At 44.1% G+C, this 14,167-nt stretch overlaps 2 protein-coding genes across 2 annotated transcripts in view; one reads left to right on the top strand and one right to left on the bottom strand.

Moving 5' to 3' along the window:
- The first annotated feature begins 284 nt into the window (after nucleotides 1-284).
- On the top strand, nucleotides 285-7,423 carry nelfa (negative elongation factor complex member A). Its single transcript, XM_037683179.1, has 11 exons — nucleotides 285-494; nucleotides 3,428-3,599; nucleotides 3,845-4,006; nucleotides 4,134-4,220; nucleotides 4,367-4,494; nucleotides 4,571-4,640; nucleotides 4,711-4,811; nucleotides 4,922-5,030; nucleotides 5,118-5,440; nucleotides 5,531-5,630; nucleotides 6,974-7,423. The coding sequence occupies exons 1-11, from the start codon at nucleotides 285-287 to the stop codon at nucleotides 7,156-7,158; spliced, it is 1,647 nt and encodes a 548-aa protein (XP_037539107.1). The 3' UTR covers nucleotides 7,159-7,423.
- Nucleotides 7,424-9,136: 1,713 nt separating this feature from the next.
- The window catches only part of faah2b (fatty acid amide hydrolase 2b), a 14,014-nt gene continuing 8,983 nt past the window's right edge, over nucleotides 9,137-14,167 (bottom strand). Inside the window, exons 7-11 of the mRNA XM_037675702.1 lie at nucleotides 13,383-13,500; nucleotides 13,157-13,276; nucleotides 10,891-11,002; nucleotides 10,630-10,818; nucleotides 9,137-9,859 (exon numbers count right to left, since the gene is read on the bottom strand). Of these exons, the coding sequence (XP_037531630.1) occupies nucleotides 9,684-9,859; nucleotides 10,630-10,818; nucleotides 10,891-11,002; nucleotides 13,157-13,276; nucleotides 13,383-13,500 (715 nt within the window). The 3' untranslated portion in view covers nucleotides 9,137-9,683. The remainder of the gene's footprint in view (nucleotides 9,860-10,629; nucleotides 10,819-10,890; nucleotides 11,003-13,156; nucleotides 13,277-13,382; nucleotides 13,501-14,167) is intronic.

The following is a 14,167-nucleotide window of genomic DNA, read 5'->3' as shown; positions in this document are numbered from 1 at the left end:
AAGGTTGAATGAATTAAAAAAAATACTTTATTTGAACGTTCACAAGTCTTAAAACGTTTGACTTATGTGCTTCAGTTGTAAAAAAAAAAAAAAAAGTTCAGTGTCTTTTCTTATAGAAAAACACATTAAAACCTAACAAGAGTAATTACTCCGTTTGTTTTTACTAGTTTTATTTCTTTGTTATCAACGTGCGCCCCGCCCCCTCCCGTGTGGGCGGGGTCCTGACTGCTGTTTTCTTAGGTAGCTTGTTAAAATGCCCGAACCCAAACACTTCTTTTTCCAAGATGGCGTCGATGAAGGACAGCGACACCGGCCTGTGGCTTCACAACAAGCTGGGCTCTACGGACGAGCTGTGGACGCCTCCGAGCATCGCCTCTCTCCTCACCGTGTCGGTCATCGACAACATACGGCTGTGCTTCTCGAGCTTGTCGCCGCCGGTGAAGCTCAAACTGCTGCTCGGCATGCTGCACCTTCCCAGGCGGACGGTTGACGAGGTCGGTTGCTCAACGTTAGTTTTCAATGTATTTTGACCCTAACAATCAGAGACTCCGAGAACTTTTAAAACCATCGAAATATGGTTTAACTTCCGAGGATAGTCGCGCAAAACCCTAAAAGCGTTCCCGTCTGTGTCGAAGGCTGTTAAAAACTAAAACTGGCTAGCTGCGGCTAAAACCTCAAGCTAACGTGTTTTATTCTTCAGCCTCTTCCTGGAGTTTCCACCCAGATGTAAAGCCGCGATGAAAGGTATAACTAATGCGAACAACGAGATGCTCCCGACCAACTTTCTCAGTTGTTTGGTTCGGGTTTTTCCCGGAGAGGCTCACGAGCTAAGGCGGGCGACATTAGCGCGGTGGCTTGCTCACAGACATTGTGGCGGATGGAGGAAGGACGCAGCGGTTAGTGGAGCTGGAGGGCGGTGCCAACCATCAGCCCGACATATCACCGCTCAGCTGCTCCCGTCATCGGCTTGTTCAACATATTCAGTCAGAAAGTGGCATGAATGTGACCTTTTATTCTTTTGTCCTTCAAATTTAAGCCATTAGGTGTTGTACCTCTTAAGTATTTGATTTAATATGAACTCAAACTCTTTAATTTGTGTCGTGTCCTTTGTGACATCTGGTGACATCTAGTGGTGATGTTGTGAACTGCAACCATTTTCAAACGTGGAGAGATCAGGGTTGACCAAGTTTTTAAATGTTTTTTTTTTTTTTTTTGCTCGTTTCTCCTGAATTCCTCGAATCTACGTTTTTAGTTTTTTTTTTTTTTGACAACAATAAAGTTAGGAAAAATATGATTCTCCATTTTTACCATACCATACCATACCAATTTATTTATATAGCACTTAAAACAGCAACAAGGCCAACCAAAGTGCTGTACAAAAGAACACAAACATGCACAGCGGACAGGAAAACATAAAATAGAAATACAGATACAAATAGCAGCAGAAGCTAACTAAAATGGCCAACAGAGTAGAGAACAGACTGGACCAAAACAAATCACACCGTGTTAAAGGCAAGAGAATAGAAGTGGGTCTTCAAGCGAGACTTAAAGACTGAGAGTGTGGGAGCCTGCCGGACACTCAGTGGCAACTCATTCCACAGTCGTGGACCTGCAACAGAGAAAGCCCTGTCACCTCTGAGCTTACGACGGGTTTCTGGGACTGAGAGAAGCATCTGGTCTGCTGACCTCAGAGAGCGCGGTGGGACATATGGCTGCAGAAGATCAGTGAGATAGGATGGGGCGGAACTGTTCAGTGATTTAAAAACATACATGAGAATTTTGAAATGGATCCGAAGGTGAATGGGTAGCCAGTGCAGGGAGGCCAAAACTGGCGTGATGTGCTCTCTATAGCCTGTACCAGTTAAAAATCGGGCTGCAGCATTTTGGACCAGTTGTAGACGAGCAATGGAGGACTGACTGATTCCAAACAGAAGTGAATTGCAGTAATCAAGCCTAGATGTTATGAAGGCGTGGATCACTGTCTCGAGGTTCTTTTTGTTGAGTATAGGCTTCAGCTTAGACAGCCGTCTCAGCTGAAAAAAACAGGATTTGACCATCATGTTTACGTGACTGTTGAGTTTTAAGGACGGGTCCATTATCACCCCCAGATTAGTCACCTTTTGTTTCTCTAGCGGGGCTAGAGAGAATAGGTCAATGTCATAGTTCATGAGTGAGCCACTGGGATGGAACAGCATGACTTCAGACTTCTTCTCATTGAAGCTTAAGAAGTTTAAAGCCATTCAGTCCCAGATGTCAGCCAGGCAGTCAAGAAGAGGCTGAATAGAGCGTGTGCCTCAGGGGGAAGTAAATTTGGCAATCATCGGCATAGAAATGAAAGGGTATGTCGTGTTTGCGGAAGATAGCACCTAGTGGCAGCAGGTATAAAGAAAAGAGAAGGGGACCGAGGATGGACCCCTGCGGTACCCCCCACTGGAGTGCGGTCGATGCCGAACTAAAATCTTTGATATTGACACAGAAGGTTCTGTCAGAGAGGTAGGACCCAAACCATTTAAGGGCTGACCCTGTGATGCCCACCCACTGCTCCAGTCTAGAAATGAGGATGTTGTGGTCGATTTTTCAAAAACATGCCCTTAAATAAATTGTAAATCACATTTTTTGGATGATTGTTTCCTCTGGTATCGGATGCTGTGAAGCTGGAAGGATTTTTACTGAAACTTTTTTTAGTTTTGGACATTTGTTATGATGCATAACCATAGCAACAAGGCAGTTTTCTACAACCAAAATACACTAAGCACTAGTAGCATAAAAACATTATGTCAAACAGCAGCATGAACATGAGCATGAGTCGGTGTGAGCAGATGAGCACGCATAAACACATCAACATGAAACAGATCAGCAGCAACATTGAAACAGATCAGCAGCAACATGATGCGATTCTTCACAGTGATTATTCTGGTTAGAGATTCATGAGTCTTAATGGCCTCAGGGTAGAAGCTGTTCCTCAGTCTAGTGGTTCTACACTTAATGCTCCTTAACCTCCTGCCTGAGGGGAGCGGGGCAAAAAGTGAGTGCTGGGTGAGTGAGGTCTTTCATGATGCAGGTGACCCTCTTTCTGCATCTAGAGGTGTAGATAGATGTCTGTGATGGTGGGGAGACTGACTCCAGCAGACTTCTGTGCAGCCTTCACCACTTTCTCAAAGCAGTATCTACAATAAGTTTGTCTACACTCTCTGAGGTGAACTCTTCTTTTACAGTCACTTTGTTTTTGTAATGTGAACATCCTTATGTGCAGAAAGATCCACACACAAGTAGGTATAAATAATTTGGTAGGTTATACAAAAAAAAATATTTTTTTTACATGTTATTTTAAACAGTTTTATACTAAAAAATTTTCAGACCTATTCTACGACTTGACCTATAAACCTTTTTCCTAAGTTAATTTGAAGCTGACTCCGTTTCTTCACAGATGAAGGAGGCCTTGTCGGAGATAATCCAGCTGGCTACGGTGGATTCAGAACCCTGGGTGTTGATGGTTGCAGATATCCTCAAGTCCTTCCCGGAGACCGGCTCTCTGAATCTGGACCTGGAGGAGCAGAATCCAAACGTGCAGGATATCCTTGGAGAGCTCAGGGAGAAAGGTTAGCGTTATGTGTTTCTTAGCTTTTTGTCTTATTTGGGCTTTGCTACCATTTCATACACAATGTACGACGAACAATGTTTGTTCTTGGATGTCAAAAATGTCCCCAAAATTGAAAATTGAGTGGAAAAGTGTGTAATTTTAAAGTGAGAAATGTGTCGGAACCTTGTTTACAATGATTTCTAATTTGTTGTAACAGCAGGTCACATGACTCTGTCCTGTTCTTGATCTCCTCCTTCTCCTCAGTGAGTGAGTGTGAGGCGTCTGCCATGCTTCCTCTGGAATGTCAGTATCTGAACAAGAGCGCGTTGACCACTCTGGTGGGACCCCTCACACCCCCCGTTAAACATTTCCAGCTCAAGAGGAAGCCCAAGAGCGCAACGCTGAGGGCAGAACTGCTGCAGAAATGTAAGTTCTGTAAATGAAACCTCAGCTAAACAGCGCCTTGCACCAAGATGGGGGTTTGCTCCAACTGTAAAGTGCAGCGGGTTCTTTGGTTTTGCGTGAACTCGAAATTATTTTACTTGTAATGCAGCAACAGAGACGGCCCAGCAGCTCAAAAAGACAGCCACGCCGTTCCACGCCAAAGGAAGAGGACTGGTCAAAAAGATCGACACGACAAGTGAGTTCCAGATGTGCACGTGTCCAGACGTGTGCTCCTTCGTGCAACAGCTGGATCACAAAATTCTCATGTCAAATTTGTTTAGTCTTTGTCATGAGAGATTCAAACACTGACTTCTGTCGCTGATACTGGTTTGTGCGTCTCAGCTCCTCTCAAGGGGATTCCCAAGGCCCCGTTCCGCAGCCCCACAGCCCCCAGTTTATTCAGCCCGCCCAGTAACCGCGCGCCCATCGCTCCCCCACGAACACCCCTGCGGAAAGAGAGAGGAGTCAAGGTGAGGCTCCTCCGCTCCCGGCTTCAGTCGTTCTTTTCTGACAAAGTCTGAAAGAATAGAATTTTCTCTCTTTCAGCTTTTAGATATTTCAGAGTTGGACACGGTTGGAGCTGGAAGGGAGGCGAAAAGGAGAAGGAAGACTTTGGGTAACGATGCTTACAGTTTTACATTCTGCGCTGTACGATGCACAAACTTAATGTTTTTTCTCTTCCACAGAAACAGAAGTTGCAGATAAAGCAGCCAAGGAAGAGGCAGCGGCGGCGGCGGTGGTGGAGAACACCACACCAGACTATGCTGCTGGTCTCGTCTCTGCACAGGTGTTAAAGACGTGCACTCACCTCAGAATTCCCCCCTCCGCTCTGTTTTGTCAGCTTTTCTTTCAGAACAAACCCTTTTCAAACACTTCTCATTTTGTTTTGTTCTTCAGAAACTGGGGGCGCTGAACGAGAACCCTCTGCCTTCCACCAGTTACCTCCCCGCCACACCCAGCATGGTTCCCTCCTCGTCTTACATTCCCAGCTCCGAGGCACAGCCAGGTCAGTGGAACGACTCAGCCGTGGACCTAAAGGCTAAAGAACCGAAATGTTGATCTTGCGGTGTCTTTTTCTCCACCCCCTCCCCAGCGAACGCTGGTGGTTCAGGACGGGACACGCTGCAGGCAGCTCGCCAGCCGGAGGACCCCACCACAGCAGCCTCTGGTGCCGGCGCCACCTTACCCAACCAGTACAAACAGAGGACGCCCATGTACAACGCCAGCACCGCAGCCAACCCCGCAACCCCCACATCCCCCAGTACGCCGGCCTCCACCCCAGCCAGCAACGGCCCCCCGGCTGCTGCGACCGCCAGCCAACCGGAGACCCCCACTCAGCCTCCCAGCACCCCTCAGACCCCGACACCAGCGCCTACACCACAACAGCCCCAGCCCAAAAAAAACCTCTCGCTCACGGTACGGTGGAGAAACTCGTTTTGAAGCTTTAGCATATTTGAGGTTAGCGTGTTGATGCTAATGCTATCGCATGCTGTTTGTGCTGCGCAGAGGGACCAGATGTATGCTGCCCAGGAGATGTTCAAGACGGCCAACAAGGTCACCAGACCAGAGAAGGCTCTCATCCTGGGGTTCATGGCCGGATCCAGAGGTACCAGTTCCAGCTGTGGGATCACAAAGAAAAACGGCTTCTTCTGCTAACTTCCCCCCAGTGTCACATGCAACAACAGGTTGTGGGTGATCCTTCAGTGTTTAACAGGCTGTAAAATCTCAACTATTGAACCCAATAAAAAGTCACAATAGGTAACCAAGACTAGACGCTTATCTGCCACTTTATTAGGAACACCTCTTCCATCACTTCTTAACACTAATCAGCTGATCAGACGGCAACAACTCTGCCTTCAGGCTTGTGATGTGAAGACGACTTGCAGTTCAAGGTTCTTTACTGTTGTTCACATCACGTCACTGTTTCCCCTACAATTATACGAGTGGTGGGGGGCAGGTGTGTTTGCTCCGTCTGAAATCCACGACCATCTCCTTTGTCTTCTTCACATTGTTGTGATGGTTGTTCTTACTGCACCAGCTCTCCAGGTGTTCCACCTCCTTCCTGTAGCTGGACTCATCATTGTGATGGATCCCACCACCACTGTATCGTCTGCAAACTTTACAATATGACAGCCTGGATGGGTCGGTGAGCAGAGTGAACAGGAGGGGGCTCAACACACAGCCCTGAGGGAAGCCAGTGCTGAGGGTCATGGTGGAGGAGGAAAAGTTGTGTTCAGACTGAGCATCAGAACCAGGAAGAAACTAGGATCATGGTGGTTGTTGGTGCCAGACAGGCTGGTCCACTGAACCTCACCATCTCTAAAAGTTGAACATGAATGATGCTGCCCATGACTGGCTGATGAGGTATTTGCATTAATAAGCAACTGAAAAGTTGTGACCAATAAGAATATATTTAATGTGAGAACTCGTCTCTGCTCTGATATTTAAAATCCAATGGTCAACAATTTCTCATACCAATGGACTTTCAGCTGTTTTTTGCAGCACTTTATGGACTAAATGTCCTTACATGCAACAAACATGGAAGTAGTGTTGGTTCATTCAAATGTTTTTTTTTTTGTAAGGGAACATTTTCTTACTAAGACCACAATTAAAATTTGCACAATCATTTTAATGAACTTACATTTGTTTTTTTTTTTTGGTTTTGGGGTTTAACTAAATTCAGAAGATGTCTTGTTGAATTCTTCAGTAGGTGAACTTGAAGGAGTAAAAATAAAATGAACAAAACAAGGCACCTGTCAGAATGTTACGTCTGTGTATCCTTTTCTTTTTGCAGCTTGTTTTCATAGCTGATATTATTTTTTGACTGTTTTTTTTAACTTTTTTTCTTCTTCCTCGGAATGAAATGGTATAAAAATTGTAGCATGATCGCAATTTCAGCGGTTCATGTAATTTGAAACTAACCGTTTAGTTTTCTTCTGCGTCCTACAGAGAACCCGTGTCCAGAGCAGGGTGACGTCATCCAGATCAAGCTGAGCGAGCACACAGAGGTTCTGCCCAAAGCCGACGGCACCGGCAGCACCACCATGCTGGTGGACACTGTCTTCGAAATGAACTACTCAACAGGACAGTGGACCCGTCTGAAGAAATACAAACCCATCACAAACGTCTCCTGAGGGCCTTGGCTCACTATAAACGCTTCTATGTACACACACACACGTGGGCCAAATCAAGCTTGTTATCAAGGAGAGAAAGCTCCTCCCTTTTACCACACCGCCAAAACGGATAACTTTTTTTTTTTTGTTTCTTTTACACATTTGTTTGTTTTTAAGCCTCTGAATCTTGAGACTGATTTCAGGAGGTGGGGGGGGGGGTGCAGAGGAGGCGCTCTTTACCACCGGGGACCTTCGAGCGTTTGTGCTGAGGTACAAGAAGGTTCAGAGAGGAGACGGACCGTCTGTAGTTTTCTGTACAAAGTTTTCAGCTTTGACCCTTCCAAATAAAAAGTTTTGTGATAAAACGGAGATCTGCGATGATGGTCGTCACTCGTCATTAGAGATGACTGTTGGGTTTCTTCCTCACGTTAGTTGTTGTCTGGAACTTCCCATACTCTGAGCTTCCAACAACTGCAGCAGATTTCTGTATGAGCACAAATGCACTTGTGTAGCTGAAAATCAGTACTTTAAACCAGTGGTTCCAAACTCTAGTCCTTGAGGAACACCATCCTGCATGTTTTCGTTGCTTCCCTGCTCCAACACCTGATTCAGCGATTGAATTACTTCATGTACTCTAGAAGCCTGTTAATCACCCGTTTAATTAAAATCGGGTGTGTCGGAGCAGAGAAACGACATGCACAATGGTGTTCCTCAAGGACCAGGGCCCTAGAAGTATTAAAATGGTTCATATTTGTGGTTTGCAGGGAAGTTGTGCAGTTTTTAAAAAGGACAGGTGTTAATTCAGTTTTAGAATTTTCCACACCTGGATAAGTTGGAAAAAAAGCAAACCGCAGAGAAAAAGATGTTTTTCTAGACTTTGTTCTTTACTGCAGTTTCTAGCAGATAAAAAGCCACATTACTGGAAAAAAAAAGTGATTTTACATTGATTTTGTGTTTAAAGTGGTTAAAGTCATACAGTCCGTTTACTTTTCACATCAAGCTTTAATTTAGAGGGTTTAGTCACCAGAAGTTTAGTTTTTGCATCTATATCTGAGCAGGTTTCACGAATAGCTGCAATAAAGACAAATAAACGAGACGCTCTTTTATTTTGGTGTTTACAGTCTAGAGCCCGTCCGTTTGTTGGAGTGCGTTATGTCAGACGCCTGTAAAGACCTGTTGTCCTGCAGGTCACAGCAGCCGGTTGTGGAGTCCCACGTAGCTTCAAATGCTAAAGATTTTTGTGCCCAACAAGCAGCTTATGGTCAATACATTCCTGCCAGCAGGGTTGCTGAGTGCAAAGTTACATGTGAGGAATGAAAAAAAAAAGTGACACCACAGTAATGTAAATCGTAGTTTTTATAGTTTATTTTGGTTTTATTTTAGCACCTGAAAACCTTGTGTCTGAGATAACCGTTGACTTGAAGTTGATTTTAATATTTAAAGTTAACTGCTGTGACCTGAAGGCAGCACGAAAACACCCAGTTCACCTGAACTACAACCACCGGCATCAAAAAGGACGGCATCACCACTCTGAGGATGATGTTTCATTTGTTAAATTTTGTGTATTAATCTACGGTAAAAAAAATAATAATAATCAGGCTCAAAAACTATAATTGCCATATTTTTCAGACTATAAGGCACACTTAAAATCCTTTAATTTTCTCAAAAATCAACAGTGAGCCTTATAAACAGGTGCAACTTATATATTAATTCTGGTTGTGCTTACTGACCTCGAACTGATTTTATGTGGTTATTAATGAGTTGAATAAAGTGACTTACCTGTTTTGTTTTGCTAAATGCGCCTTATGTGTGAAAACAGACCCGTTCCTTGATATTGTGCCTTATAGTCCAAAAACCACAGTAGTCAGAATTGCAGCCTTGTGGCATTAAGACGCAGTAAAACCAAAGATATGATTGTTGTCAATCACAGAGGTGATATAATCGTTGCCAGGGCTCGTATAAAAGAAGACCCGCTACAAAAAGCTCCGTAGTCCGCAGATAAAATGAAACGTTTTATTTATTAAAATGAGCTGAAGCATAAAACAGGCAGCACAACTGCTGAGCCACACATCATTCATATGAACATGCTCATCAGGTCAAACACAGCTTTTGCCTATTTTTATTAAAACACCCAGTACGTCTCGTCCTTTGTAGTTTCTAATGTTAATACTTAGCACATCTTTCTGTGTTTCATTCTTTTCTGCCTCATTTGACCGAATAATTTAATCTCTGTAGGGACCTTGGATTATCAGTTTGATGTGTGTGTGCACGTTCTCCTGTTGGAGCAGGATCTTAAACAGGACGATTTAGGTAAACACACACTCAACATGAGCCAAGCTGCTAAGTGAAATCTGATGTGAAAATGTTTCCACCTAAACGTTCAGCTTCTGAGCTTCTAGCCTGTAAAACATAAAATCCCCTCGGAGGAACGAGAGAGTTCTTATTAGTGCAAAAACTTGAACATTCGCCTCCGACTGTGCCTCTGGCAGGACGGCAGAAATGCCTCGACACGCTCTCTTTTGGTAATGGCTGTAGTGTGTGTGTGTTTAGTTTGCTCCAGGGCTCCTCCAACCTCCGAAGGTCTTCTCCAGGTAGAGGGCCACGGCAAGGGTCAGATGGTCCTGCAGCTTTCCAGCGACCACCTGCAGACCCAGAGGCAGACCCTCCTGCCCCAGACCCAGAGGACACTGGGTCACAGGCAGGCCCAGGATGTTCAGGATACCTGAGGATGAAACACAAGCGTAATGAAACCAGAGTGACACCTCATCAACTCTCACTGCCTGTTCTGCTTGTTACGCTAACACACTACGGTAACATGAGTGATGTGTGTGTAACAAGTGGACAATAAAGTTATTTCAAACAAGATGCAGTAACGAACTGCTCCATCAGTCTGTTGAAGCAGGAGTGATGTTTTGACTGAAGCCATCAAAGAGCAACACGCCGACATCAAACTTGGACTAAATGTTTTCGAAGCATGAAGGAAACACTGTCGGGGCTTTTCCTTCTTTTTACTCATTTTTATTTTATTTCCTTTTACGCTCAAAAACATTAAATAATTAGTTTCCTCGGGTCAAAAGAAAGTTTGTCATTTATTTAATATGTGGTACTTTTTCCTTCTGGTACAGAGTTTCTTCCTTCCTTCCTTCCATCTTTCCTTCTTCCTTTCCTTCCCTTCCTTCCTTTCTTTCTTTCCTCCCTTTAGCAAATCTTTAGCAAAAAAAAAACAACAACAACAATATAAACAAGTTCCACGAATTCTTCCAGTAGAGAGATCAAATATTGAGCCAGTGGCTGCTGATAGATACTAAACACCTGAGGTCAAGGTGCAGCTGAGAAAACCCACAATAAATTCACACTTATGCCCTTAAACTTTAAAATCTCTTTAAGTCTTCGACCTGCAGATGAATCCAGATGTTTTCAGAACATCTGGGCTCCGTGTGTCTCATACAAAGTTAGACCGGTAAGCTGCGAGGCGTCGGCAGAACCACTAACCAGTGTAGGAGAAGTCGAAGGCTGTGAAGAGGGGGTGGTGGTGTTTGGGCGCCACTCTGGGGTGTGACGGGTAGAACAGGATGCCATCGGTTCCCAGCAGCTCCTCAAACTCCTTCTGCAGCTTCTCTTTCTTCTGGATGAGGGAGGGCGAGGTTTTGGAGCCATAGGTCTTCTCGACGACGGCCAACACTGAACAAAGCACAACTCAGTTGCACAGAAAGACATGTAAGGAACAAAATGGCAGCCATGTTGTCTCCTTACAGATGGCAGCCATCGTATGGTCTGATCTTCCCACCATCCACTTCAGCAGCTCCCACAGAGGCCACACTGGTCGACCGGGTTCTCCCATCAGCGCCGCGAACGCCAGGGGAGGCTAAAAACAGATTTCATCTAAATAACGTGCATACTTTATGTTTCCTGGCGAAAGAACAGTGTGGATTATATTCAGCCACAGACAGGCGAGTGTCAGCAGAGATGACATCATCTCACTCTGAACTCTAATCTGTGCTTTGTATAAACACCAGACAAACGATATGCTGGTGAAGAACCTCAAAACAAAAACTCTGACGGAGAAGCCTTTTCCCAATGAAGCATTTCTAACCAAGAAGCCAAAATAACTTCTCAGATTAACAGATTAACTTTAGTAAACAAAGAGGTGAGTGATTCTGTGGAGCAAACTGTGTGAGGCTGTAAATCCATACAAGCCTCACACTCAAGGTTTACACAACAAAAACACTTTTCTTCAGAGGTTAGTGTGTGTGGTATGCACTAACTCCGCTAAACAGATTAGGGATTATTTCTGGACAGCAGACTACAATAGGAGCTATGATTGAGAGCTGGAGTTCTTTCTGTTCCAGTGAAACTCATCCTATGAAACAGAAACCGACTCCTGCCTGAACCGTGGTTAGAATTACCGTATTTTTTGGACTATAAGGCGCATCGAGCGAAACAAAACAGACAAGTCAAACTTTATTCAACTCATTCACAAAAACCACACGAAATGGGCTCGAGGTCAGTAAACACAACCGGAATTAATACATAGGGCGCACCAGATTATAAGGCTCACTCGTTTTTTGAGAAAATTAAAAGATTTTAATTGCGTCTTATAGTCTGAAAAATACGGTAATACAAATCAAGTCGTTTTGCAAATATTGAGATAAAAATTCATAAGATAGCAACTGAGGGTTCTGTTTAAAACTTTGCCTTTAGCTAGTGGACTCGCCCCTGTCTGTCTGTTAGCAAAATATATAAACCATTGCATGGATTATAATATTTTGACTGTTTTGAACCCAGTCAGCTGAACATGGCCATCACAGCTTGTTGACGTTATCCAACACAACGATGGCTCTAATTTAGTCGAATTTACAGATATCGAGCTAAAGTTTGATGCAATAGCAGCTGATTGTTGTGCTCAATACGGGCGCCGAACGTTATTACCGTACTTGCTGCCATACACGTACAAGTCGCATCAGTCCAAATATGTGTAATAAAGTGAAAAATAAAAATAAAATACGTCGATTTGCCGTAAAAGTCGCATCTATTATGCGTCACCACTGACCACCTGGAAATGTGGGCCGGTGTTGTGTCAAAAATCGATTGGTTGCCAAAAGGCGGCCGCGGGAGAGCGCACGGGAAGACTTTAACAATAACTTAACAAGATTAACACTTAAAAACTATTATTTGTTTGCTCAAAATTATAGTAAAGGTGTGTCTCAGTTGACCTTTTCCTTAATAAATGAACTTTAATGGTCAAATCGTCTGCATTTCACCTGGGCGGTGCGGTGAAATGCAGATGATTTGACGTTTGCTCCAGGAGTTCTGGAGAGAGACGAAGGTGGCCTGTATGGCAAGCCAAGTGTCTCATTAATAGCCACTTTTACCTATTAAGGAGACACTTGGTTTGCCATATTACTTGAGGGCCCTCTAGTGGCTGAAAATGGTAATGTTCAATATTTTCCGTCAGAATGAATGAAATCGTCAGATCTCAGCCAAAACTTGGGTTATAAATATGGGGGAAAAAACGTATATTAGTCGTTTCAGTGTATAAGTCGCAGGACTCGCAAATTTATGCAAAACGCTGCAACTTATACGGTGAAAAATACGGTACATCTCACAACATTTCATGAGATCACACATAGCACCACTTTCAAGGTGTGACCAAAACAGCTAGAACGGAACGGTTCTCATATGATAATGTTACTTTAGAACTCTGCCATGAAAGCTGGCACTATAGATCTATTACACTAATGCATAAAAGAAGACGAGCTTTGCTCAGTTCAGCAAGCTTCTTTGATTTCTGTAAAACAAACAGCTGAAGTTCAGCTCTGTGTAAAATGACTGACGAGATTCAGAAAGAATTTATCTCCGAGGAGCAAACTTGTGTAAGAAATATGTTTTTGTTAAAAGAGCTGAAAGATTCTGTAGCATCTCATAAAGTGACCAAATTTAAAGAATATGTGTTTTTCTTTAATAAAGTCTATTAGATGAGCAGTTGGTGAGTTCAAGTTCAGGGCTCAGGTGGACTTACGTTCCCATCCTGGTCAGGAAGACCCATGTACATGTTCCAGATCTGGAAGCCATAGCGCAGCTCAGGTAAACGCACCTGCTGGACTTTCACTCCGAGATCCGCCTCCAGACGCTCCACCACCTGCAGCGTGAGGCGGTTAATCTGAGAAAAATCCTGTTTGCAGTTCAGCTTGTGATGAAAACGTCAGCGTGCTGACGGGTTAAACAAACAGATGGGTTCTACCCGCCTTCTTCTGGATGTCCAGGAGCTCTTTGCTGACAGGGTGAGTGCAAACAGAGCGGCCTTCATGAGGGATGGAGAAGAAGCGCAGCTTCTTCAGCTCCACCTTTGTTTTTAAGGACAGCCTGCGTGCACAACAGCAAATCATACTTCTGATAGCAGCACAGATTACAGCCTAACAAACACCTGCAGGGTCTGGGCGCGTGGTCTGAACCGAACTCAAACACGATCAAAGGTGCGTCTCAACAGGCCGGACACACCTGCACCTGCTGCACAGGTCAGACTTTCAAGAAAATTAACAAGTTTGTCAGAAGTCGATCCAAAAAGTTCAAACATCTACATGAGTTTTTTTTAAAGCACTGTTTATACATTTACAATGGTGCAGCGTTAAACCATGTGAGCAGATGTAAACATCTGTCAAAGACCAACGTGCCAACCCTTATCATAAGAAACTTGATCTTTAGAACGAAGCTTCGTGAAAACTTGTTAAAATAACATAAAGCCACTTCGTTTTGAGTGTAAATTGAATTCGGGATGTTCAAACGATGAGTTTTATTCTGCGCGAGCTGAACTTTGTGTGAACTCGCCCCACGCAGCTCGTCAGGACAGAGGCAGCTGTGTGGGTTCTTACTGGGACGACATCACGCCGCTACCGTGAAGTTACACATTTACATTACATCTGAATTATAAAACTTTACAGAAGATTCTTCTTCTCAATGCCCAACATCCTCCTCAAACATTTGTTCTAATCCAGCATCCGTTTCTTTATTTCCAGGGCAGCTGACGTCTGTC

Source organism: Nematolebias whitei, chromosome 1 (assembly GCF_014905685.2).
Source record: "Nematolebias whitei isolate Nwh7 chromosome 1, NemWhi1, whole genome shotgun sequence".
NCBI classification, from domain to species: Eukaryota; Metazoa; Chordata; class Actinopteri; order Cyprinodontiformes; family Rivulidae; genus Nematolebias; species Nematolebias whitei.
The sequence above is the reverse complement of the archived record's forward strand: the minus strand, read 5'-3'. Positions and strand labels throughout refer to the sequence as shown.

What these genes read in the sequence shown, in the direction of transcription:
- nelfa (XM_037683179.1), top strand. Translation starts at nt 285, where the DNA reads ATGGCGTCGATGAAGGACAGCGACACCGGCCTGTGGCTTCACAACAAG. An exon ending in GGCAGAACTGCTGCAGAAAT is followed by an intron (nt 4,007 to 4,133) that starts GTAAGTTCTGTA and finishes CTTGTAATGCAG; the next exon opens with CAACAGAGACGGCCCAGCAG. An exon ending in CAGCTCCGAGGCACAGCCAG is followed by an intron (nt 5,031 to 5,117) that starts GTCAGTGGAACG and finishes CCCCCTCCCCAG; the next exon opens with CGAACGCTGGTGGTTCAGGA.